General features: G+C 35.9%; 1 protein-coding gene across 8 annotated transcripts in view; it reads right to left on the bottom strand.

Annotated features, from left to right (window-relative positions):
• ARHGAP32 (Rho GTPase activating protein 32) overlaps nt 1–24,952 on the bottom strand; it is a 363,679-nt gene that overhangs the window by 96,897 nt on the left and 241,830 nt on the right. For all 8 annotated transcript variants that reach the window (XM_043990499.1, XM_043990500.1, XM_043990501.1 and 5 more), the window contains one exon: nt 13,012–13,093. In XM_043990499.1, coding sequence (XP_043846434.1) covers nt 13,012–13,093 — 82 coding nt within the window. The remainder of the gene's footprint in view (nt 1–13,011; nt 13,094–24,952) is intronic.

Below are 24,952 nucleotides of genomic sequence, written 5' to 3'. Positions count from 1 at the left end.
AAGCCTAAAGTCTGAGAAATGACGCAAATCCTTTTCAAAATATATTGAGTACACTGTTCTTTGTGTCTATTCAAAACAGCATCTCAAGTATAAAGGAAGAAAGAGCAAAAACAGAAAGAAAACTACAGACTAATTTAACTAATAAATAATAACATACTAGAAAGGAGATTAAAGCAATATGTCATAAAGATTATACATTATGACCAGATGGGATTTATACCAAAAATGCAGGGTTGGTTCAATATTAAGAAAACTGCCAGTATAAATGACCATATCAATAACAAAAACAAGAAAAATCATATGATTACATCAATTGATGCAGAAAAATCTTTTGACAAAATACAATACTCATTTCTATTAAAAGCATAGGAATAAATGGAGCTTTTCATAATGTGATAAGTAGTATCTAATTAGACCAAGAACAAGCATTATCTGTATAGGGATATACTAGAAGACAGAACAATAAGATCACACGGGATAGGAAAAGAGGCCTATTATCACCATTATTGTTTTATATTGTACTAGAAATGCTAACTATAGCAATAGGATAAGAAAAAAGAAATTGAAGGAATAAATATAATCAAAAATGAAACAAATCTATCACTCTTTGAATATGATATGATGGTATACTCAGAGAACCCTAGAGAATCAACTAAAAATTAGTCAAAATAATTAACAACTTAAGCAAAATTGCAGGATAAACCAACATAAAGCACCAGTATTTCTAAATATTACCACAAAACACAGCAGGAAGAGATAGAAAGAGAAATTCCACTTAAAATAACTGAAGACAGTATAAAATTCTTCTAAGTCAACCTGCCAAGAACACAATTACAAGACACTTCAACAAACTCAGATCTAAATAAGTGGGAAAATATCCATTGCTCATGGTTAGACCAACCTAATAATAATGAAAATGACAAGTCTATTTAAGTTTATTTAAAATTATTATCAGTGCCATACCAATCAAACTATCAAAGAATTATTTTATAGAGCTAGAAAAAATGACAGAATCTATCTGAAAGAATAAAAGGTCAAGAATACCAAGGGAATAAAAGGAAAAGAAGTGAAGAAAGGCAGCCTAGCAGTACCAGATTTTAAACTATATCACAAAGCAGTAATTATCAATCTAGCAATGTATAAGAAATGTAGTGGCAGATCAGTAGAATAGACTGGGTATACTATAGACAAGTAAATGATCACAGTAATCTAATGTTTGATAAACCCAAAGATCTTGCTTTGAGGACAAGAACTCACTATTCAACAAAAATTACTGGGAAAACTGGAAAGTAGTCTGGCAACAACTAGTCATAAACCAGCATCTTCCACCATATACCAACATAAGGTGACAATGGGTAAGTGATTTAGATATAAAGGGCGTAATTATAAGCATATTAGCAGAACATGGGGAAAATTACCTGTTAGATAGATATAGGAATAAGGGAAGAATTTATAATCCAACAAGAGATAAAAGTATCATGAGAGTTAAAATGTATAATTTTAAACACATGAAATTAAAAAGATTTTGCAAAAAGAAAAACCAATGCAGATAAATTTAAAAAGAAAATAGGTAATTGGGAAATCACTCTATTTATACAAATCTCAATTTAAAATAAATTCCTCTGATAAAGGCCTTATTTCTCAAATAAATAGGCAAACTGTGTACACCCTTTGACCTAGAAATACCACTAGTAGCTCTGTATCCCAGAGATCAAAGGAAATAGACCTATATGTACGAAAATATTTGTAGTGGCTCTTTTTGTGGTGGTAAAGAATTAGAAATTAAAGAAATACTCATCAGTTGATGAATGGTTGAGCAAACTGTGATATATGACTGTGAAAGAATACTATTACACTATAAGAAATTATGAAGTGGATGGTTTCAGAAAAACTTGGGAAATATGTATGAACTGATACAAAGTGAAGTAAGCAGAACCAGGAGAAGACTGTACATAGTAATAGCCTAATAACTTCTAAGGATCCATGATGAAAATTACTATTCACATTCATAAAGGACTGATGAACTCAGAGTAGACTGAAGCATTTTTTTTTCACTTTCTTCATTTTCTTGCTTTTTGTGGCAACATGTCTAATATGGAAATTTGTTTTGCACAATGCATAATGGGTATCTTATTGCTTTCTCAATGGATGGGGGAAGGAGATGGAGGGAGAAAATTTGTAACTGAAAAATAATGTTTAAAAATTTAAAGGAAGAAAAGAAAACCACAAAATGGCATATAACAAAATTAAGTATACAGGAGAAACAAAAGGTGGCTTTTGAAGAATTTCTCTTAAGAAATCATTTTAGTGTTAACATTGTCATGTAGACCTGTAAATAACAAAGTACATGTACTTTATGACATACAGAAAAATCAACCCAACTTTAAAACTATAACTTTTTTAAAAATTATAAAAGTATTTTATTGTTTTCCAGTTACATGTAGAGATAGTTTTCACCATTTGTTTTTATAAGTTTTGTAGTTTCAAATTTTTCTCCCTCCCTTCCCTCCCCTCCCCAAGACAGCAAGTAATCTGATATAGGTTATATATGTACAATCACATTAAACATATTTCTATATTACTCTTGCTGTGAAAGAAGAATCAGAGCAAAAAGGAAAAACCTCAAAAAAGAAAAACAACAGCACCAAAAACAAAAGAAATAGTATGGTTCAATCTGTATCCATATTCCACAGTTCTTTTTTTTCTGGAGAGCATTTTCCACAAGGAATCCTTTGGAACTATCTTGTACCATTGTATTGCTGAGAAGAATCAAGTCCATCACAGTTGATCAACACATCACGTTGATGATACTGTGTACATTGTTCTCCTGGTTTGCTCATCTCACTCATCATCATTTAATGCAAGTCCTTCTAGGTTTCTCTGAAATCTACCTGCTCATTGTTTCTGACAGCACAATAGAATTCCTTTACATTCATATACCACAACTTGTTCAGCCATTCCCCAATTGATGGGCAGCCCCTGAATTTCCAATTCCTTGCCACCACAAAAAGAGCAGCTATAATTATTTTTGTACATGTGGGTCCTTTTCCCTTTTTTATGATCTCTTTGGGGAAAAGACCTAATAGTGGTATTGTTGGATTAAGAGGTATGCACAGCTTTATATCCCTTTGGGCATAATTCCAAATTGCTCTCCAGAATGGATCAGTTCACAGCTCCACCAACAATTCATTAATGTTCCAATTTCTCCACAGCTTCTCAACATTTATTATTTTCCTTTTTTGTGATATTAGCCAATCTGACAGGTGTCAGGTGGTACCTCAGAATTGTTTTAATTTGTATTTCTCTAATCAATAGTGATTTAGAGCATTTTTTTCATATGGCTATAGATAGCTTTGATTTCTTCACCAGAAAACTGCCTGTTCATATCGTTTGACAAAACTATAACTCTTATCAACTACCTTCTCGTCTTTTACATCAAATTCTGGAGAAACCAGTATTAGAACTAATATGTTACAATCACTCTTTTGAAACCTCAATTTAAAAGAACCTTATTGATAAAGTCTGTTTTAACAATGGGTTTAGAATTTTGTTTTTAGAATTTTTTTAAAGTATAATTATTTTCTAAAACTTGACCTTGCAACAACAAAATATTTCTTTGAACAGTGAGACTTCATTACAAAGGTACTGGTATTAGTGATGGACAACATGAAAGGAAGAGAAGTTAAAAGATGTATTAGAAAGCAAGCTAAAATGTACTGATGTTGAGATTTCCCTAACAGTTCTCCATCATAGACAAAAAGACATGTTTACTGTTGTTGTAATACAAAAAACAAAAAGTAAAGTGATGTAAACTATATGCCCGTTAAACTCTGATTCAAACTAATAACCAGAAAGATTCTGAGATGAGTATAATATGAGAAAATATATGGGGTTTCAATTACCTAGACAGAATAAATAACAGGTGCTTTCTGCAAAAGAGTTAGCATATTTGTTTCAAGTTTTATTTTATTTTATTTTTCTCTTGGTAATCTCATCATCTCTCATGGATTTAAATATTATTTTTATGCACTGACTTACATATATATGAATACATCCAATCTTGGTGTCTCCCTTGACCTTTGGTCCCACAAACCATTTTCCTAATGGACATTTCAAAGGCATTCCAAAGACATCTTACTCAGCATCTCCAAAACAGAACTGATCTCTCGGTCACACCCAAGTCTTCTTCTTTAACAAACTTCACTATTTCTTAAGTTCAAATATGACAAAGTGATTCCCTTAATAAATTCAAGTGGCTTCCTACTGCCTGTAGGATAATAACAATAACAATATTTATGATAACAGTAGTAATAGTGTCTTTCTAAGGATAGTAGCAGGAGTAATAATCATGGCTAGAATTAGCTCTTGTCAAGGTTAACAATGATGTCTTATTTGCCAAATCTGATGGCCCTTTCTCAATCCTCATTCTTTTTGACTTCTGTTAGCCTTAACACTATCAATCACTCTCTTCAACTTGATATCCCATCCTCTTCTCTCTAGGTTTTCTGAACACTATTCTCTTTTGATTCCTCTCCTACCTGACTGTTGCTTCTATGCTTCCTTTGCTGGATCTTCATCCAGGTCACGCCTACTAACCACCATAGCTGTCCTGGACCCTATTTTCTTCTCCCTCTGTACCATTTCACTTGATGATCTCAACAACTATCATAGATTCAATTACCATCTCTATGCTGATGATTCTCAAATCTATTTATCCAGCCCTAACTTCTCTGATAACCTCCAGTTTCACATCTCCAACTGCTTATTGGACATCACAAACTGGATGTCTTACAGACATCTTAAATTCAATGCCCCAAACTGAACTCATTGCTTCTCCTCCAAGCATCCCCTCTTTCCAAATTTCACTATTACTCAATGGTGGTTGAGGTCACTAATCATCCTCCCAGTTCACCCAAGCCCACAATCTAGTTGTTATCCTCAACTCTTCACTATCTTTTACCACCCCTCCCCAACATATCCACTTTGTTATCAAGGTCTATAGACTTCACCTTTGCAATATATTTCTCATACCTCTCCTACTCTCTTCTGACACTACCACCACCACCTTAGTGCAGATTATCATCTCCACATGCCTAGAATCTTGCAACAGCCCAGTAGTAGGTCTGTATGCCAGGAGTCTCTACCCAGTCCAGTTCATCCTCCATTCATTGCTGCCAGTGATTTTACTAGAGTGCAGATCTGACCATGTCACTCCCTTACTTAATGAATTCCAGTGGGTCTCTATCATGTCCACAATCAAATACAAAATACTCTGTTGACATTTAAAGACTTTCATAACCTGATCCTCCTCCCACCTTTCCTGGCTTCACCCACATATTCTCTGATTTAGTAACACTGGCCCCCTTGCTGTTCCTTGAACACGGCACTCTATCTCTCTGCTTTGGGCATTTTCATTGGTTGTCCTCCAAGACTGGAATGCCCTCTCTTCTCATCACCTTACCATGACTTCTCTGTCTTCTTTCAAGTCCCAGATAAAATCCTATCTTCTATAGGAAGCTCAGGTAGTTCAAAGAGCTCTCAATTCTGCAGCTAATAATGTCTATCAGTAGGATGAGAATAGATAACAATATAAGCTTCATAAGATTTCAGGAGATAAAGTGAATAATACTGCTGTGATTACAAAGCAAGTATTAGAACTTTGGAACAGACCATATCACTCTTGGTGTATAAAGAAGAGCATATGTCTGTCTTCTTATTGTCTGCTTTACCTCCTTCACTGGAACTTCAGATTAAACAATCAGGAAGCATTTATTAAGCATCGAACTATCTGCCAGGCACAATATTAGATGCTGGGGATATAAAGACAAAAATGAAATGATCCCTGCCCCCTGGGGGGAACTGAAGGAAACATGTACATATACAAGTAATATAAAATATCCTCAAGTTAATGATGGGGAGGAAGACACAAGTAGCTGAGAAGACTACCATTGGCTTCTGAAGAAGCTTTCAAAAGGGGGGGTGCTGCTTTATAGAAAATTAAGGGCAACTAAATGTCACAGTGAATAGTATTCCAGGCCTGGAGTCAGGAAAACTTAGCTTGCCCAGTTCAAATCTGTTCTCAGCTAATTAATAGTTATGTGACCCTAGGCAAGTCACTTAATTCTGTTTGCCCCAGTTTCCTCATCTATAAAATAAACTCAAAAAGGAAATGGCAAACCAGTCCAGTATCTTTGCCAAAGAAACCCCAAAGGGGTTACAAAGAGTCTGACAAAACTGAAAAAAAAAAAAAAACAAACCACCATTCCATCTACATTAAATATTTCCTGATTCCTTTCAGTCGCTGGTACCCTCATCCCCAAAACATTCTGTATATGTGTATATTTGTACCTATTGAACATATATTTATATATGTATTTGTCTCTCCAAATAGGAAACAAGCTCCAACTTCGAGTCATTCTTTTTACTTATATCCCCTGGGCCTAGGCACAGTGCAGGGCATAGAGTGGGCATTTAATAAAAACCTGTTGACTGACTGATAAAAGAAAGGGAGAAGGAAGATGAGAGAGAAGAAAGAAGCTGATAAGGCTACAGGAGGTTAGAGGAGGGGTAGGGAAGAAGAGAAAAAGAAGGGTTTGTAAAGAGAAAGAAAGGGCACAGGAGTCTAGAGTAAAGCTTCTTAAACTGTGGGTTGCGACCCCATATGGGGTCACATAACCGAATGTAAGAGTCTCAAAAAACTTGGCAACAATCAAAAGTGATGTATAGCTATTTTATATACCTACACACCATGAGTCACAGAAAAATTTCTTGGGGAAAAAAGGGATCACAAGTGGAAATAAGTTTAAGAAACCCTGGTAATAGAAAATGAAGGGGAAGGGGAAGAAAAGAGAAGGGAGAAGAAGGAAGGAAGAGGATCAAGGGGAAGAAAGGTAGGGAAGAAAACTGAAGAGAAAGAAAGAAAGGAGGGAGGGGAGGGTTGTAACACTTAGTGTTGCATCTGCTTTCCATTAAAATACTTAATCCAGTCAAATCTATGTGCAATAAAATAAAACAAGCAGTACTATGTTTGCAAATTCCTGCACAGCAAGCTGCTTTATACTTAGAGTACACAGTGTTCTTAATGCTTTAAATGCAACCTCTCCACCACAACCATTGTAAGAACAAATAGCAGCAAGGAATTGTCAATCAATATACTTTTGGGGGCCACAACTAAAAGTTCAGTCAATTTCAAATACTCTACTTTGCTTATTTCAAAGACAAGAGATTGCTTCTAGAGAAGCATCTGTTTATTTCTAGCAACAGAAAAGAATTAGGTTATTTGAGTATTTGAATAGGTGAATCTAATGCTTGTTAGAAGCCTCTTCTACAGTCTGATCTGAAAAACTACAAAAGATACTCTTTTGAGTTCCTCATCACTGACTACTGAGGCAGTTGTGAAATGGTAGATAAAGAGATGGCTTGGAATCAGTCCCACCCTGCTACAAAGAGGCTGAGCGAAGCTGGGCTAGTTGCCTAACCTCTAGGCCACTCTCAGATAAGAAGGTACAAACTTCCATTGGAAGAAGGAGTTTCCTTACCTGGAAGTCTACTGTGTCAATGAAATCATAGCTGCAATATCTAAAATTATCCCCACTGAAGCAGTAGAGAGTATTGAGAAAATGAAGTGACATTTCTTGAAGCAGCACTAAGTAGCACCCCCTCCTATCCCCTGTAAACTTTTTAACAAAGGAAATACTGTTGGTAGTTGCTTGATAATGATTTCTGTCTCTTGAAAAACAGTTAGATTAATCAAATTCTAAAAAAGCAACTCTCCTGGGGCAGCAATTCCCAAAGTTTCACTGTTATATACTTGCAATTATATTTGTTTTCATTAAGCATGGCTTCTATTTAAGTCACTTCAGATTTCAAAGCAAGATAAACTAATTTCCTTAAAATATAATGAAGTACAGGAATTTGACATAAATGTCATATTAAGGGCCATTCCCATTTGATAAGTGGTAAAAAAAAAAAAGAATATGGATATGAATAAATGGTTACCAATCAGTCAACAAATACTGTGAAAGACAAAAAACAGTCCCTGCTTTTGAGGATCTGAGTCTAAAGGGGAAGACAGTATATGTGTTATTATGTGCAAACAAGATATGAAGAGAAATCCAAATTTAAATAACTCAAGTTTCCTCTCATGCCATGCAAATTAGAAGACATAACAAGAAATGTGAATATTCAATGATGAAAGGAAGGTAGGTATGCTGATGCACTGCTGACAAGGCTGTTAAGTACACCAAATGTTCTAGATTAGCAAGAAAAATGAGGATTCTGTCCATGCCCATTGATTGACCTTGGAATCTCACTGGAGGATATATATCCCAAGGAAGTCAAAGTCAGGAACCAAATTTTACTATATACCAAAAACAGTCATAACAGCACCTTTTTTCTTTTTACTAACAAATAACTGAAGACAAAGCATGAACTTAAAATAAAGAACTGAAGGAGGGTTGAAAATGTAAATAGAATATTACTGTGAAAAAAGACATTATAAACATGAGAAAAAATTTTAAAACAGTACTTTTTGTTCTAACATTACCTTCATTTCCAAATATATCCCTCTTCTCATGCCTTCACAGAAAACTATCATATGGGAAGATTTTTAAAGAATCAGAGCTGAATAAAATTATGTGAAGCCAATAGAATAATGTATACAATGACTACTATAATATAAATGAAAAGATCACTAAAAGGAAGTTGAACTCAGAGCCAATAAAAATAAGAAGAGATAACTAAACACAACTAGTTGTTCAACAGGAGGCAGCTAGGTGGCTCAGGGGATAGAATAATGGGAATGGAGTCAGGAAGACCTGAGTTCAAATCTGGCCTCACACACTTACTAGCTGTGTGACCCTGGGCAAGTCACTTAACCTCCATTTGCCTTAATCCCCTGGAAAAAGAAAGGGCAAGTCACTCCACTCTCTTTGCCAAGAAAATTCCGTGGATAATATTAACATGATATGGTCCAAGAGTTGGACACAACTAAATAACTGAAGAAGTTCCTCAATACAGAGAGGTAGAAGACTACTTGGACAATAATCTCTGTATATACACTGTCAGATACAATTTCCAATATTGGATGCTTTCATTTTTATATCTTTCTTGATCACAGTAAAAAATTCCATCTGGGGTGGGGAATGGATATGGGAAATAATTTTATGTAAAACTAAAAGGCACCAATAAAACTTACTTTAAAAAAAAAACACCACAATATAGCCCTTTAGCATTCCACTGTGATACTGAAATGACCCTGAGTTCTTGAAAGCTATGCCAAGACGATTACAAACTCTGACAGGCTGTATTAAACTGGAAAAAACTTTGAAGAGAAGTTTATTTTGAAGAGGGTTTATTTACAGCATGCAGAATAAATTTTTGTCATTTGCAGATAAGCTTACCAAAGTTCGTATCACCAGAAAGTTAATCATTAGGTGATAAAGTTTAAATAGACCCAGTAACCAATGAAGTCCATTGTTTAATTTTAAGGGTTGCAAGTACTTCTAATTATTTAAATAATTAAGCTTATTTTGAATTTATAAATAAGCGTTTTCACTGTGAACCCAAGTCTCTCTTTTTAGTGTATCATCCTGAAAAATGAAAGCAATTTCCATAATTGTTTAAGGTAATTTGTTTACATGACCCAGAAGTTTTTCACTGAGCTGGCAGAAACTTCATAGATCATTTAATCCAACCCCTATAAGAAAACTGAAGTTTAGAGAGCTTTGGTAGTCTGCCCAAGGAGACACCAGTAGTCAGCAGGCTAGGACTTGATTCCAGGTATTGCTGACTGTAAATACAGAATTATTTTTCAATGGACCACAGTGGCTAGGCATGACATATGTTGACATAATTCTCCATCTCTCTAGAAAGCACACTGTTTTGAGATGTAGGCAGTTTTAAAATTAATTGTTGGGTTAAACTCAGTATTTCATCCCATCTATCCCATTCTATCTCATTATTAACTATGTTCTTTGCCAGGAAAATGGGGAACAGAGCTCCTAGCTTGCCTTCAAAGTATAGTATGGTGGTTGATCAATTCTATTAGAAAAATCAACTTTTCTAATTCTATAACTATTCCTTTCCAAGCCCCAAACCTCACTTATGTCTTTTGTAATCCCTTACTGGCTTTTCTATTAATTCAGATGAAGGAAATTATTCACTAAACAACAAATGAATAGTACCACAGGATGTATTTTTCTCAAATATGAAATGCATGTTAGTTCACTTTGGACTTGACACAGTGTTGCCCTCCATAAATGTTTGCTGAATTAAAATGAATTATGAAAAAAGATAAAAGGTCAAATAAATTATTCAAAGTCACTTGGGTTTTGTTGTCAATTCAAAGCCTATTTCCAAATAACTTAAACTAACACTGTTCATTTCCTAGCACATGCTGAGGTCTGGCCTAAAGGATCCATGCAAACTTTAGCACTGGTTCTAACATTAAACGTAGAGTTCCATATCCATTACCAAATAGTTTCATCTTGGCCCTCTCAAAAGTGAATTGTGAGGGTTTATTTACAGCATGCAGAATAAATTTACATTTTGGCTCTTGAAATAACAAGATGTGTACTTGATCAGTCAGTCACTCAACAAGCATTCACTAAATGCCTACAATGTGACAGGCACAGTGCTAATTGCCAGATCAAGGCTTAGTCCTAATTGCTACTGCTATTAAACACCTAATTATTTCTACATAGGTTGAACTTCATGAAAAAAAATCAATTTTCAGATGCAACTCATTAAACAGGGGAGTTTATAATAGATACATACTCATGTGTTGGAATTTATTTGACATGAGGATGTAAAACAGGATCAGACTGATGAGGCAACTATTTTCTAGTTAATTTTCTAATTTCGTAAGTTTGCATTTTAAAGTATGTGTATTTTATGCTACCAATGTGGTAAAATACTGCACATTTTATGCAAAAAGAAACTTCCAACTATAAATGATTAATTTACACAATTTCAAGAATTTTTAAATTTTTTGGTTTTGTTTTGTTTTTGTGTTTGTTTTTGTTTGTTTTGGCAGGGCAGTGAGGGTTAAGTGACTTGCCCAGGGTCACACAGCTAGTAAGTGTCAAGTGTTTGGGGCTGGATTTGAACTCAGGTCCTCCTGAATCCAGGGCTGGTGCTCTAGTTACTGTGACACCTAGCTGCCCCACGAATTTACAATTTCAATAAAAACTATTAAATATTAACCACCTATTTGTGGTCATTATCACCACTTATGAACATTAATTATGTTAATAATAGCATTTATATGGTACTTTACAGTTTCCAAAGTGCTTTACAAATTATTATCTCATTTTATCCTCATAATAATCCCAGGAGTTGATGTTATTACTATCTCCATTTGATAAGTAAGGAAACCTGGGCAGGAAGAAGTTAAGGAACCTGCCCAGGGTAACACAGTTAGTAGTGTTTGAGGGTAGATTTGCATTCAGGTCTTTCTGAATTCAGGTCCAAGGCTCAAAAGTAAGCACACACTAAGCCATCTTTCAGAAGACTTTTCTGGGTATTTTTTTTTCCTTTTGAGAAGTCTCTGAACTATCAATTTCTAAAATTGTAGAGCCATGAGGGGACTGTAGAGGTTATTAGTCCACATTCCTTACTTTATACATAAGGAAAATGGGGCCTAAAGGGTTTCACTTGTCACATGCCTAATCAGAAGGCTGATTAGTTATATAGCTGATACCACTATACCACATATACTGCCTACAGGATATATTCATGTTAGCTAACATCACCATTGTTGGTTATTTTTCAGTCAGCAGGAGATTTACAATTTCTTGTATCTACAAGTCAAAATGAGTAAAAATGCAAGAAAAAAATCAGAGTATCCCTTCTATTGTAAGGCAGACAGTTAAGGACTTGTGAAATGGACAAATTCCTGCAAGCTGAAGGATGAGGAAAATGGAAGAAAAGCTGCATAATTTTCCAAGCATGATTAGAACACAAAAACTAGCCTGATAATTCAGTGTTTTTAAGTAGCGTATAAGATCCACATTTCCCTAACCAGAAACCAAATCACTTCAAGCCAAGCCAGTCTGGCTCAGTATGGACTGAGCTGGGAAAATAGCCAAAGCTACAGACCTAGACTACTTCTATACCTACCACTAGACCTTGATCTGGAAGATAGTTTTATGAAAACACATTATTTTTGTCCAAATCATACCCCAGATCTACTTTTAAAAGACATAAATGGATGTTATTGACTAACAGAAACCTGGTTACTGGATAGTTTGTCTCTTTGCTTACCTACCAAACCAGAAAAGACTGGGAGAAATATTTCCCCCCTAAATTGTACACCTCATTTTTCTGGAAAAAAAAAAGCCTCTAAGGGGGGGTGTCATTTTCCAGGGCCTGTAATGTATACTTTTATATGATATAAATATCAAATATTATCATCCAAAGGTTCTGAACTTCATAGATTTTGAAATTTTGCTCAATTTAAGTACTACCCCAACAAAAATTTAAAATGTTCTCTTGATTAACTTGAATCATATGCTTGTTATTACTGTACTGTTTCACATACCACATGTAAAACACTGATTTCAATACAGGTCTCTGAAAATATCTACAATATTACTTTATGCAGTACTTTGGATTCCTAGGGCACTGATGAAATAAACATTCCCTTCACATATAAATCCTCACACAATTTCATCTTCTTACTAATTTTTTTTCTGACCAAAGAAATCTGTATTATCTCTCATTTTATTATCAATCTATACTTAGGTGGAAAAATCTGAAAAGTCAAAAATGATTTAGTAAAATCCTTTATGCCTTCCAAGCACATACAAGATGATGTTAAATGATCAGAAACAGATAAACAATGAAAAACAAATAAAATCAGTTATATATGTATACAGTGTATATGAATACCAACAAATAGAGAACCAGATGCAAAGTAGCAAAAGGGACTATGAACCTGAGTAGAGGGAAAAAATTGTGACTTAAAATCATTTTTTTAAAATAAAATTCACATAAGTAAAAGGGTCTTACCTGGTTTTGGCACTGAGTTTGTCACTGACTGAGGAACTTTTTGGTTAATTAACTCGACACAGTGACCAGGAAAGAGTCCCACCTACAAAATGAAAGAAATCTGTAAATACTCCCAATTCAGCATTGACTAATGTGCTCCATGGACCCTCCCATTTGTTTCTACTATTCCCTGACACAAATAACAGATGAATCCAATTGTACAAAACAATAATAAAACACAATCTGTTGCTACAGAAAAATTATACTTGTATGTCTAATGTGGCCAAATATGCAGATTTGATTCTTAGTTTTCTAATACCCATAGACTTTTTCACAAAAGTTATAAATATTAAATCTAGCAATAAGTTATATATATATGATATAACCTATCATATCACTCAATAAAAATCTAATTCTAATAATGTTATCTGCCCAATTATACCTTAATTATTCAGTTTTAGGTAGCTTTTACTTGCTTGCAAAAAATGAAGCCAAATGACATTTAAAAAAAATTTTCTAAACTGATCTTTTATAAAGTTTAATGATTACTACCTACCCCCTGGTCCCCATTGCAACATTCAGGAAGTTCCTTAATATAAATACAAACTTCTCTGTTTGGCATTAAAAGATCTTCACATTCTGGCTCTTTCCTACCTCTCCACTCTTCTTACACATTATTCCCCTCTCCACTCCCTACAATCCAGCCTAACAGTCTACTTGCTCTCCCTCTACATAAAATTTCATCTTCCAACTTGGAACCTTTGCAATGACTGACCCTCTGCCTGAAAGGTTCTCCTTCTTCACCTCCATCTCTTAGTGACCCTGGCTTCCTTCAAGATTCAGCTCAAGCCCCACATTATACAAGAGATAATTTCTGATTCCATTTACTGCCCTGCTATCCAACTTTATCTTATGTTTTCTTATTATACCAACCTTCATGGTAGTGTGTATGTGGGGAAAGAGTATTGGAAATGGGGATGTGGGGATGGAAGGGGTAAGTTGGCATTCTTTTATTCCATCAGCAATTCCTGCAACAACAGAATTCAGCCCTATTCCAGAGGACAGAGAGAGATAGCTGATGATCCATGGTTTGATAGGGTAGCATCTAATGGAAAGAAAGCCATTCAATTTTGATGCTGAGAACTTGGGTTTGAATCCTAATAATACCACCTATCTCATAAGACAGTTATTATAATTAAATGAGGAATAATTTGTGTAATTAGGGACAGGGCCTTGAGAGAGAATGTATAGATTTGTCTTTTCTTGAAGTTATACAAAATATGTGCAATATTCTATGCATGCTGCTAATCTAACAGTAGAGCAATGGGGAGCTGATTTCTGGCCATGAGTTACTGTGATGATGAAAAATTATAAAGCACTAGATTAGTGTTGGTTAATAATATCATGATCATCATTATTTCCTCTGGGTCCTAGAAATTCTTGGTGTTATATTAAGGAAATATCATCATCACCCACAAAATGTTGCTGTATATTACCATAGCTAATAGAACAAATATGCTAATATACACCCTAAAAACAAAAAAAAATTAAGAGAGAAAACTGTTCCCAGGCAATATTTACAGATGTTTCCTTAGATGTGCTCAAAACTGGGCTGCTATGCAGCAGATGTTACTGCTGAAACTCTGGAAACCACATCCATTCGTGTGTCCCTCTATTGACAGACTCTGGGGAAGAATAGAAAAGGCTTCCAAGAATCTGATTCATCATGAAATTCTGAGTTGCATTTTCCTTCAATATGGGATTACTTTCATATGTTTATTTGTTGCATTCTTGCTTCAATTTGGGGATCTATATTTTGTAACTATTGCTAACCTATGAGCACTCAAAAGTTTACTTTAAGTAATTAAATATTTGCCTGCTTCCTTTAAAAGCCTCCATAAATAATATTCTCAAATAACATATCTTGCAAAAATGTAGGTTCTCACTTTTTGAAAAATACCCAATTTTGTTGCATTCATTACTCCATTACAAAACAATCAAAATTCAACAAGCATTTGTTAAATGCTTATTCTTTTGAGAAGAAATAGCATAAACAGGAAGATTGTTTCCATTGTATCTCTGTATCTCCAGTAGCTAGTTCTTGGCTCACAGCATATGCTTAATAAATACTAGTTTTGAATGAAAGAAAATTAAGCTAGTCTGCTTTGACCTGTTTTTGAGGATCCTGTATTGGCCCTTTGCGATTACTGATTCCTCTCCTAAGTATTTATTTATTTTTGTTTTTGTTTTTGTTTTCTGTGGGGCAATGGGGGTTAAGTGACTTGCCCAGGGTCACACAGCTAGTAAGTGTTAAGTGTCTGAGGCTGGATTTGAATTCAGGTACTCCTGGATCCAGGGACAGTGCTTTAACCACTGCACCACCTAGCTGCCCCCCTAAGTATTTATTAATCATTTTTTTAAATAGGTCTTAGAATTTTTTCTAGGACTCGAACACAGGACCTATAGATTAAGATTTCACTTTCCTCCCTTTTGTGCATATTGTCTTTTTCTAGTTCTGTGGCTTGTGTCTTATTCACTCCTGTTTTTCAAAGATAATTAATAGTGGCTAAGTAATCACATTCACTAGTCCTTTCAATAGCATGCATGGGATGGAGTTCTTCTGGGCCTGGTGACTTTGGATTTAGTTTCTACTATCTCCCCATTTGAGGGAGGGGGAGTCAATTCTCTATTAACCCTTTTTTTCCTATTCCAAAACATGTTCTATTTAGTAGAATAACAGCAAAGAATGAACTGAGAAACCCTGTCTTCTCATTGTTTATCTTCATCTATCTACCCTGCATTAATCCTAGCCCATCTTTGAACCTCCTCTGTTCCCTAATTAAAAGATAAAATAAAATCTCTTCTCTTGTCCTTAGCATTAGAACAGCTCATTTTAAATTTTGGCACCGTTGACACTATTTGAATAGGATGATGCCATTTTGGGGAAGGTGTTCATCTTTTGTTCTATCTTGCTTCTAGCTTTTGTAGGCTAAGCCAAAAGTTTGTAGACTAGACAGAAGCCTTATGCTTCTATGTTCAAGGAACTATGCCAGTACTGTGGACAACAGTTCATATGAACTAGACCTAAGGCTTTTACTGGAAAAGACTTAGTTCTACTCCAATCCAAGAAGCATTTATAAAAAGACTATTATGTGTAAGGCACTGTGCTCAGCACTGAAAGTATAAAGACAAAATAATGTACACAGGTGAAGCATAAAATACAACATAGATACAGATGATGGCAAAAGAGAAACTGCACAAATTACTTTAAGGATATCAAAGGGAGGAACAATGGCACAATATGAATACTTTCTTCAAGAAATGAATAAGAAAACAATATCCAGATAGAAAGAGCTAAGGCGGCTGAGTAAAGGCAGGGACTCACCTGAGCTCTCCCAAATTCCCCTCCAAACAACCTTAAAGTAATTCCTCAAAACTAATTCTGGAGTGTCAGAGCCAAAGATGGAGTGAAACAATTTGACAGCCAAAAATAACTTTGAAGATCAGCAAGAAATGTGTGTCCCACTGGAATGAGAATGACCTTCCAATCCAGGCCATGCCAACGCAAGCTAGCAGTAGGTGTTGGGGGTGACTAAATCAGTGGCAGCAGCTCCCAGAGTTCTTAGCCCACAGACTAGGTAAGGGGGTCAGAAGGAAATTAAAGAGGGCCCTTTCCTGGCACTGGGACAAAGGTGCATTGCACGTACATAGTAATCGATTGCAATCTCAGGACAAGGAGGAGCACAAGCAGAAGTAGGAACCCTGGTTACAGGGTATTTGTAGTTGTTCACAGACCAAAGTACAGGCCAGGAGAGCAGTGACCATACCTCTCTTTAGATCATATGACCTTGGAAGAACTGAATCCTTACAGACCCCCAGAACTAGATGAGAAAATAGCAGCACAAAAAAATCTGAAGCTTAGGACAATGTCCCCACCACCCCAGGAGCAGAGCCCAACTTTAACACAAAGTTTAAACTCAAGAAATAAGCTGGAAACATGAACAAACTACAAAAAAGTACCTGACCATACAAAGTTATTATGGTGACAGGGAAGATTAAAACACAGACTTAGAAGAAATCTAAATCTAAGGAGCTACATGAAAAGCTTCCAAAAAAATATGAATTGGTCTCAGGGCTTGGAGGAGTTCAAAAAGATTTTAAAAATCAAATAAGAGAAGTAAAGGAAAAATTGGGAAAAGAAAGGTGATGCAAGAAAATCTTATGGAAAAATGAATCAACAGATTGGTGAAAGGGGCACAAAAAAACAATGCTGAAGAAAATACCTTTAAAAAGAAATGATCTCTAGGTGGCGCAGCAGCGGATAGAGCACCGGCCCTGGAGTCAGGAGTACCCGAGTTCAAATCCAGCTCAGACACTTAATACTTACTAGCTGTGTGACCCTGGGCAAGTCACTTAACCCTAATTGCCTCACAAAAAACAAAAACAAAAAACCCCCCAAAACAAAAACATAAAAACAAAAGAAATGATCTAATGTTAAAAACAAAAACAAAAATCCAGGTGGGGCAGCTAGGCAGCACAGTGGATAAAGCACCGGGCCTGGATTCAGGAAGACCTGAGTTCAAATCCAACCTAAGACACTTGACACTTACTAGCTGTGGGACTTTGGATAAGTCATTTAACCCTCACTGCCCCACAAAAAAACACAAACACACACACAAAAAAAAAAAACAGGCACAAAAATTCACAAAAGGAGAAAAAAAAAACTTTAAAAAAGCAGAATAGGCCAAATGGAAAAAGAGGTATAAAAGCTTACTGAAGAAAATAATTCCTTAAAAATCTGAATCGGGAAGCTCATGACTTTATGAGACATCAAGAAACAATAAAACAAAATCAAAAGAATGAAAAAATAGAAGAAAATGTGAAATATCTCATTGGAAAAACTATTTACCTAGAAAATAGACTAAGGAATGATAATTTTAAAATTATTGGGCTACCAGAAAACCATAATCAAAGAAAGAGCCTAGACATCATCTTTCAAGAAATTGTCAAGTAAAACTGCCCTGTTATCCTAGACTCAGGGGGTAAAATAGATTTTTTTTTTTGGGGGGGTGGGGTGAGGCAATTGGGGTTAAGTGACTTGCCCAAGGTCACATGTAAAACCCATTAATTACCTCCTGAAAGAAATCCCAAAATGAAAATTACCAGTAATAGTATAGCCAAATTCCAGAGCTCCTAAGTCAAAAACACTGTAAGCAGCTGAAAAGAAATCATTCAAATATCATGGAAGCACAGTCAGGATAACATAATAAGATTTAGCACCTTCTATATCAAAGGATTGGAGGGCTTAGAATATGATATTCCAAAAAGCAAAAGAACTAGGATTACAACCAAGAATCACCTACCCAGCAAAACAGTATATTCCTTCCAGGGAGAAATGGATATTTAATGAAATAGAGGATGTTCAGTCATTCCACATGAAAAGACCAGAGCAGAATAGAAAATCTGACTATCATATACAAAACTCAAGATGAACATAAAATGGTAAACAAAGATAAATCATAAGAATTTAATGAGGTTAACCTGTTTATATTCCTTCATGGGAAGATGATAATTTTAGCTTCTAAGAACACTATCATTATTAGGGAAGTTAGGGAGTATACACAGACAGAGGGCATAGATATCATTTGACTATGATAGGATGATATCCAAAAAAATAAAGCAGTGAGAAAGAGGGATGCACTGGGCAAAGAGGGAAGGCAGAGGGGAACAATGGGGAAAATTACCTCATTGTAAAACATGCACAAAAGAGCTTTTATAGTGGTCAGGAAAATGGAGGGGTAGTAGGCAACACTTGAACCTTAGTCTCATCAGAAATGGCTCAAAGAGGAATTAACATACACACTCAGTTGGGTATTAAAATCTATCTTATCCTATAGTAAAGTATGAAAAGAGGGGAAAAGAGAAAGGGGGATGAAGCCGATAGAAGGGAGTATGGAATGTGGGAGGCAGTGGTCAGAAGGAAAACATTTTTGAGGAGAGACAGAGTGAAAGAAGAGAGAAAGAAAAATAAGTGGGGGAAGAGGGGGAGGAACAGGAAAGAGGGAAATACACCGTTAGGAATCATAACTGTGAGTGTGGCTGGAATGAATTCACCCATTAAAACAGAAGTAGATAACAGAGTGAATCAAAATCCAGAATCCTACAATCTGTTGTTTACAAGAAACACACTTGAAGTAGAGACACACAAAGAGTAAGCTGGAGCAAAACCTATTATGCTTTGGCAGAAGTTTAAAAAAAAAAAAAAGCAGGGGTAGAAATCATCATCTCAGACAAAGAAAAAGCAAAAAATAGATCCAAATAAGCAGAGAAACTGCATTTTGCCAAAAGGTACCATAGACAGTAACTATCAATGCTAAACATATATGCACCAAATGGTTTGGCATATGAATTCTTAAGGAAAAGTTAAATAAGTTATAAGAGGAAATAGACTATAAAACTACGCTAATGGGGGACATCAACTTTCCTCCCTAAGGACTAGATAAATCTAACAAAAAAATAAACAAGAAGTAAAGGGGGTGAACAAAATTTTAGCGTATGATAGACCTCTGGAGAAAACTGAATGGGAAAGAAAGGCATATATATTTTTCTCAGTGGTACATGGCACCAACACAAATATTTGACTATGTATTAGGGCATTAAAAACCTCAGAGTCAAATGCAGAAAAGCAGAAATATTAAATGCATTCCTTTCACATCATAATGCAATAAAAATTACATTCAAAAAAGAGCTGTGAGAACATAGATGAAAAATTAATTGAGGGGGCAGCTAGGTGGTACAGTAGATAAAGCACCGGCCCTGCAGGAGTACCTCAGTTCAAATCCAGCCTCAGACACTTGACACTTACTAGCTGTGTGACCTTGGGCAAGTCACTTAACCCCCATTGCCCCACAAAAAATTTGAGGGGGCAGCTAGGTGGGGCAGTGGATAAAGCACTGGCCCTGGATTCAGGAGGACCTGAGTTCAAATTTAGCCTCAGACACTTGACACTTACTACCTGTGTGACCCTGGTCAAGTAACTTAACCCTCATTTTCGCAGGGGAAAAAAAAAGAAATCTAAATAAACTAATCCTAAAGAATGAGTGGGTCAAAGAACAAATCATAGAAACAATAATTTCATCAAAGAGAATAACAATGAGACAACATACCAAAATTTATGGGATTCAACTGAAGAAATAACCGAGGGGAAAATTTATATTGCTAAATGCTTACATAAATAAACTAGAGAAAGAGTAGATCAATGAATTAGGATTGCAATTAAAAAATTATAGAACAAATTAAAAGTCCTCAATTTGGAAATCCTGAAAATTAAAGGGAAGATTAATAAAACTGAACATCAAAAAATCATTGAACTAATGAATACAAGTAGGAGCTGGGGTGAGGGGGTACAAATAGATAAACCATTGGTTAATTTGATTTTTTTTAAAGAAGAAAACCAAATTATTAGTATCAAAAAGAAAAAGGGTGAATTCACCATTAATGAAGATGAAATTAAAACAATTGTTAGGAGCTCTTTTACCCAATGCCAATAATCTAATAACCTAAGTGAAATGGATGAATATTTACAAAAACATAAATTGCCCATATTAATAGAAAAAGAAATAAAAGACTTAAGTAACTCTGTCTTAGAAAAAGAAATTGAACAAGCCATCAGTGACCTCCCTAAGTAAAAATCAGCAGGACCAGATGGAATCACAAGTGAATTCTACCAAACATTTAAAGAACACTTAATTTCCATGTGATATTTGAGAAAATAGGCAAAGGAGTTCTACCAAATTCCACCACAAATATGGTGCAGATACCTAAACCAGAAAGACCAAAAACAAAGAAGGAAAACTACAGGTCAATTTACCTAATGAATATTGATGCAAAAATTGTAAATAAAAATTATCAAGGAGATTACAGCAGTATATCACAAAGAGCATACATTATGAACAGGTGAGATTTATACCAGGAATGCAGGGCTGGTTTAATATTATGAAAACTATTGACCACATCAGTAACAAAAACAACAAAAATCATATTATGTCAATAGATGCAGAAAAGGCTTTTTGACAAAGTACAACACTCTTATTTAAAACATTAGAAAACATAGGAATAGGGGCAGCTAGGTGGCGCAGTGTATAAAGCACCGGCCCTGGATTCAGGAGTTTCTGCGTTCAAATCCGGCCTCAGACACTTGACACTTACTAGCTGTGTGACCCTGGACAAGTCACTTAACCCTCATTGCCCCGCCAAAAAAAAAAGAAAAAAAAGAAAGCATAGGAATAAATGGACCCTTTCTTAAAATGATAAGTAATATCTATCTAAAACCATCAGCAATTATTATCTGTAATTGGGATAAGCTAGAAGCCTTCCCAATAAGATAAGGGGTGAAGTGAGGATGCCCATTATCACGACTATCATTCAATATTGTACTAGAAATGCTAGGTATAGCAATAAAAGAAGTAAAAGAAATTGAAGGAATTAGAATAAAGAGGAAACAAAACTATCACTCTTTGCAGATGACATGATGATTTACTTAGACAATTCTGAAGAATTAACTAAAAAACTAGCTGTAATAATTAACAACTTCAACAAAGCTTCAGGATATAAAATAAGCCCACATAAATCCTCACCATTTCTATATATTACCAACAAAGTCCAGCAGCAATAGATAGAAAGAGAAATTCCACTTAAAATAACTGTAGACAATATAAAATACTTGGGAGTTTCATCTGGCAAGACAAACCCAGGAAGTACGTAAATACAATTACACTAACCTGTGTTGATTAGTACACTACAAATTCATTATAAACTCCCAATTGCATCCACAGTAAGGCAGGACAATCCTTTTACACCTCACCCACTATTCAACTCACCACAGTAGCTTTTACAAATCTTTTAATCCTTCCTCAAGCTTCCTATAGCTCCTTCTACTCCCATACTCTTAGGAACACTGACACTGCTTCATTTTTCACCTAAAAATTTTAAGGCTTTCCCACTGAAAGCTCCCTCTGCCCCCCCCCCCCCCCGCCCCATCCTCTTTATTTCACATGATTTAGATGCTTTCTGCCACTATATCCTCTTTCACTCATCTCACATTGAAGAGCTGGTCTTCTTCCTTGCCAAGGCAAAACCTCTATATGTGCCCAAGTACTTCCATTCCATACCATCTCTCCCAGCAGACTCCATCCTCTCTTACCTTCAATCAATCTCTCTCTCTCTCTCTCTCTCTCTCTCTCTCTCTCTCTCTCTCTCTCTCTCTCTCTCTCTCTCACAATCTCTCTCACAATCTCTCTCCCTCCCTCTTTCTCTCCCCTCCCCCCTGCTTCTCTACTTCTCACAAGCATGCCTATTGTCTCTTTCCTCTTCAAAAAACGCTCACTTAATTCATTCATTTTTGCTCTCTATCATTACTTATCTATCTCTCCTCCCTTTTGTGACTACATTCCATGAGAAGGCCATCTGCAATCAATCTTTTCTTCTCACTCTCTTCTTAATTCTCAGTGATAGGGCTTCTGACCTCATTATTCAACTGAAACTGCTCTGTCCAAAATTAGCAGTGAGCTCAACTGACAAATCTAATGGCCTTTTCTCTATCATCCTTCTTGACCATCTGCAAGCTTGGGCACAGTCAATCATTCTCTCCTCCTTGATAGTCTTTTTTCTCTAGGATTTCATGACACTTATTCATGCCTGGTTCTCCCACCTATTATCTGATTGCTCCTTCTTAGTCTTCTTTGCTCTATCTTCAGCCAAGGCATACTTACTAACTGCAGATATCCCACATGGTTCTGTCCTAGGTTCTCTTTATCTTTTATACTATTGCATTTGGTGATCTCATCAGCTCCCATGAATTGCATTATTGGCTCTATGCTGATGATTCCTAAATTTATGCAGGCCAAACCTCTCTCCTAACTTCCAGATTTGCATCTCTAATTGCCTATTCAACACCTTAAACTGGATATCCAGTAGACATCTTAAATTCAGCATGTCCAAAACGGAAACTATTCTCTTTCCCTCCAAATGTTCCTCTTTTCCAAACTTCCTTACTACTTTTGAGGGCACCACCATCCTCCAGTTAGGCTCACAACCTAGATGTCATCCTCAACTCCTCAATCTCTTGCATGTCTAATATCCAATTTTTTTCCAAATTCTGTTGATTTTACCTTTTAACATTCCTAGTTTATGATGTTCCCTTCTCTCCTCTGACACTGCCATAAGCCTGGTGGAGGCCCTCATCACCTCATGCCCAGACTATTGCAATAGCTTTCTGGTTGGTTTCCCTGCCTCAAGCCTCTCCCCACTGCAGTCCATCCTGCACTTAACTAGGAAGATCAAATAGATCTAAAGCATAAATTTGACCATATCATACACCTATTCCATCAATTCCAGTGATTCCCTATTACCTCCAAGATCTGATATAGAATTGTTTGGCATTCAATGCCTCCATAGCCTTGGCCCCTCTGCTTTTCCCCAGGTACTCTTTGAAAATATGACACTAGCCTATTTACTTTTCCTCACATAAGGCATTCCACTGTGAATTTTTGTTGGCTTTACTCCATATCTTCATAGTCTTCCTCTTCATTTCTGCCTCCTGGCTTACCTAACTTCCTTAAAGTCTCAACTAAGATCCCACCTTTTGTAAGAAGCCTTTCCCAATCCCCCTTATTGCTAGTACCATCCATCTCCTGATAATCTCCAATTTATTCTGCCTATATCTTTTTTTGTACATAACTCTCTGCATGTTGTCTTCCCACCAGACTGTGAACTTGAGAGCAGGAACTGCCTTCTGCCTTTCTTTGAATCCAAAACACTTAACACAGCATCTGGCAAATAACAGGTGCTTGCTGACTAATTGGTTGCCTAGGTATGGTGAGCTGTCTCTCTCCTTTGGGCCCACAGAGCTCTACCTAGGATTATATTTATCTCTGTATTATCACATGTTTACATGAATATTAAACTTTCTTAACAGAATTCCTATCTTCCTTCAAGATTCAACTCTAGCTCTACTTTTCTACATGAAGTCTCTCACTATGTACCAAACTGCTAGTGACCTCCCTCCCCAAATCTCTTGTATTTAATTAACTCTTTTCTAGTTATTTTGTATATACTTACACGTGTACTCACTTCTCCTTTTAGAACATAAGCTCATTAAGAATATGGAGTGCTTTTTGTATTTGTATCTCCAGCTCACAGCACAGTGTCTCAACACAGACGCAGAGTAAGTGCTAATCTAGTAAGAAGAATGTCAATCATGATATATGAAAAGGTTTCAATTCCATAAAAGTGAAATGGTAGAAGCTTAGTTGTTCTGACAAGGATCTGAGGATTTTAGAGGCTTGCAGACTCAGTGAATCAGCAGTGTGCTGTGACTGCCAAAAGGTTTACAGAGTATTGGGCCTTATTAAGTGAGGAATTGCTTCCACAAATGGAAAAATGGGCAGTTAGATGGCTCAGTGGAAGAGTGTCACATCTGAAGTCAGGAAGACTCGTCTTCTTGAGTTCAAATCTGGCCTCAGATATTTACTCACTGTGTGGCCGTGAACAAGTGACTTGTTTGCCTCAGTTTCCTCATCTGTAATATGAGCTAAAGAAGGAAATGTCAAACCACTCTGGTATCTCTGCCAAGAGAACCTAACGTGGGGTCATGAAGAGTCTGACATGACTGAAATGACTAAACAACAACAAAGGTTCCAGAAATAGGTATATGACAATTCTACCATATTCTACCTTGTCATTCCTCATCTGGAGTACTGTGTTCAGTTCTGGGCACCATGTTTTAAGATTAGCTGGAGTGTCTGAAGGAGGGTAACCAAGATGGATAAAAGCTTGAGTTTATATATGAGGATCAATTGAAGAAATTGGGTATGTTTAGCCTGGAAAAAATGTAGATTCAAAGGAGACATGATAGTAGAAAGGGAAACAATGGGTGAATGACAGTAGAGGGGAAAAACTCTAG

Source organism: Dromiciops gliroides, chromosome 3 (assembly GCF_019393635.1).
Source record: "Dromiciops gliroides isolate mDroGli1 chromosome 3, mDroGli1.pri, whole genome shotgun sequence".
NCBI lineage: Eukaryota > Metazoa > Chordata > Mammalia > Microbiotheria > Microbiotheriidae > Dromiciops > Dromiciops gliroides.
Note: the sequence above shows the minus strand (reverse complement) of the source record. Positions and strands in the feature narration are given on the sequence as shown.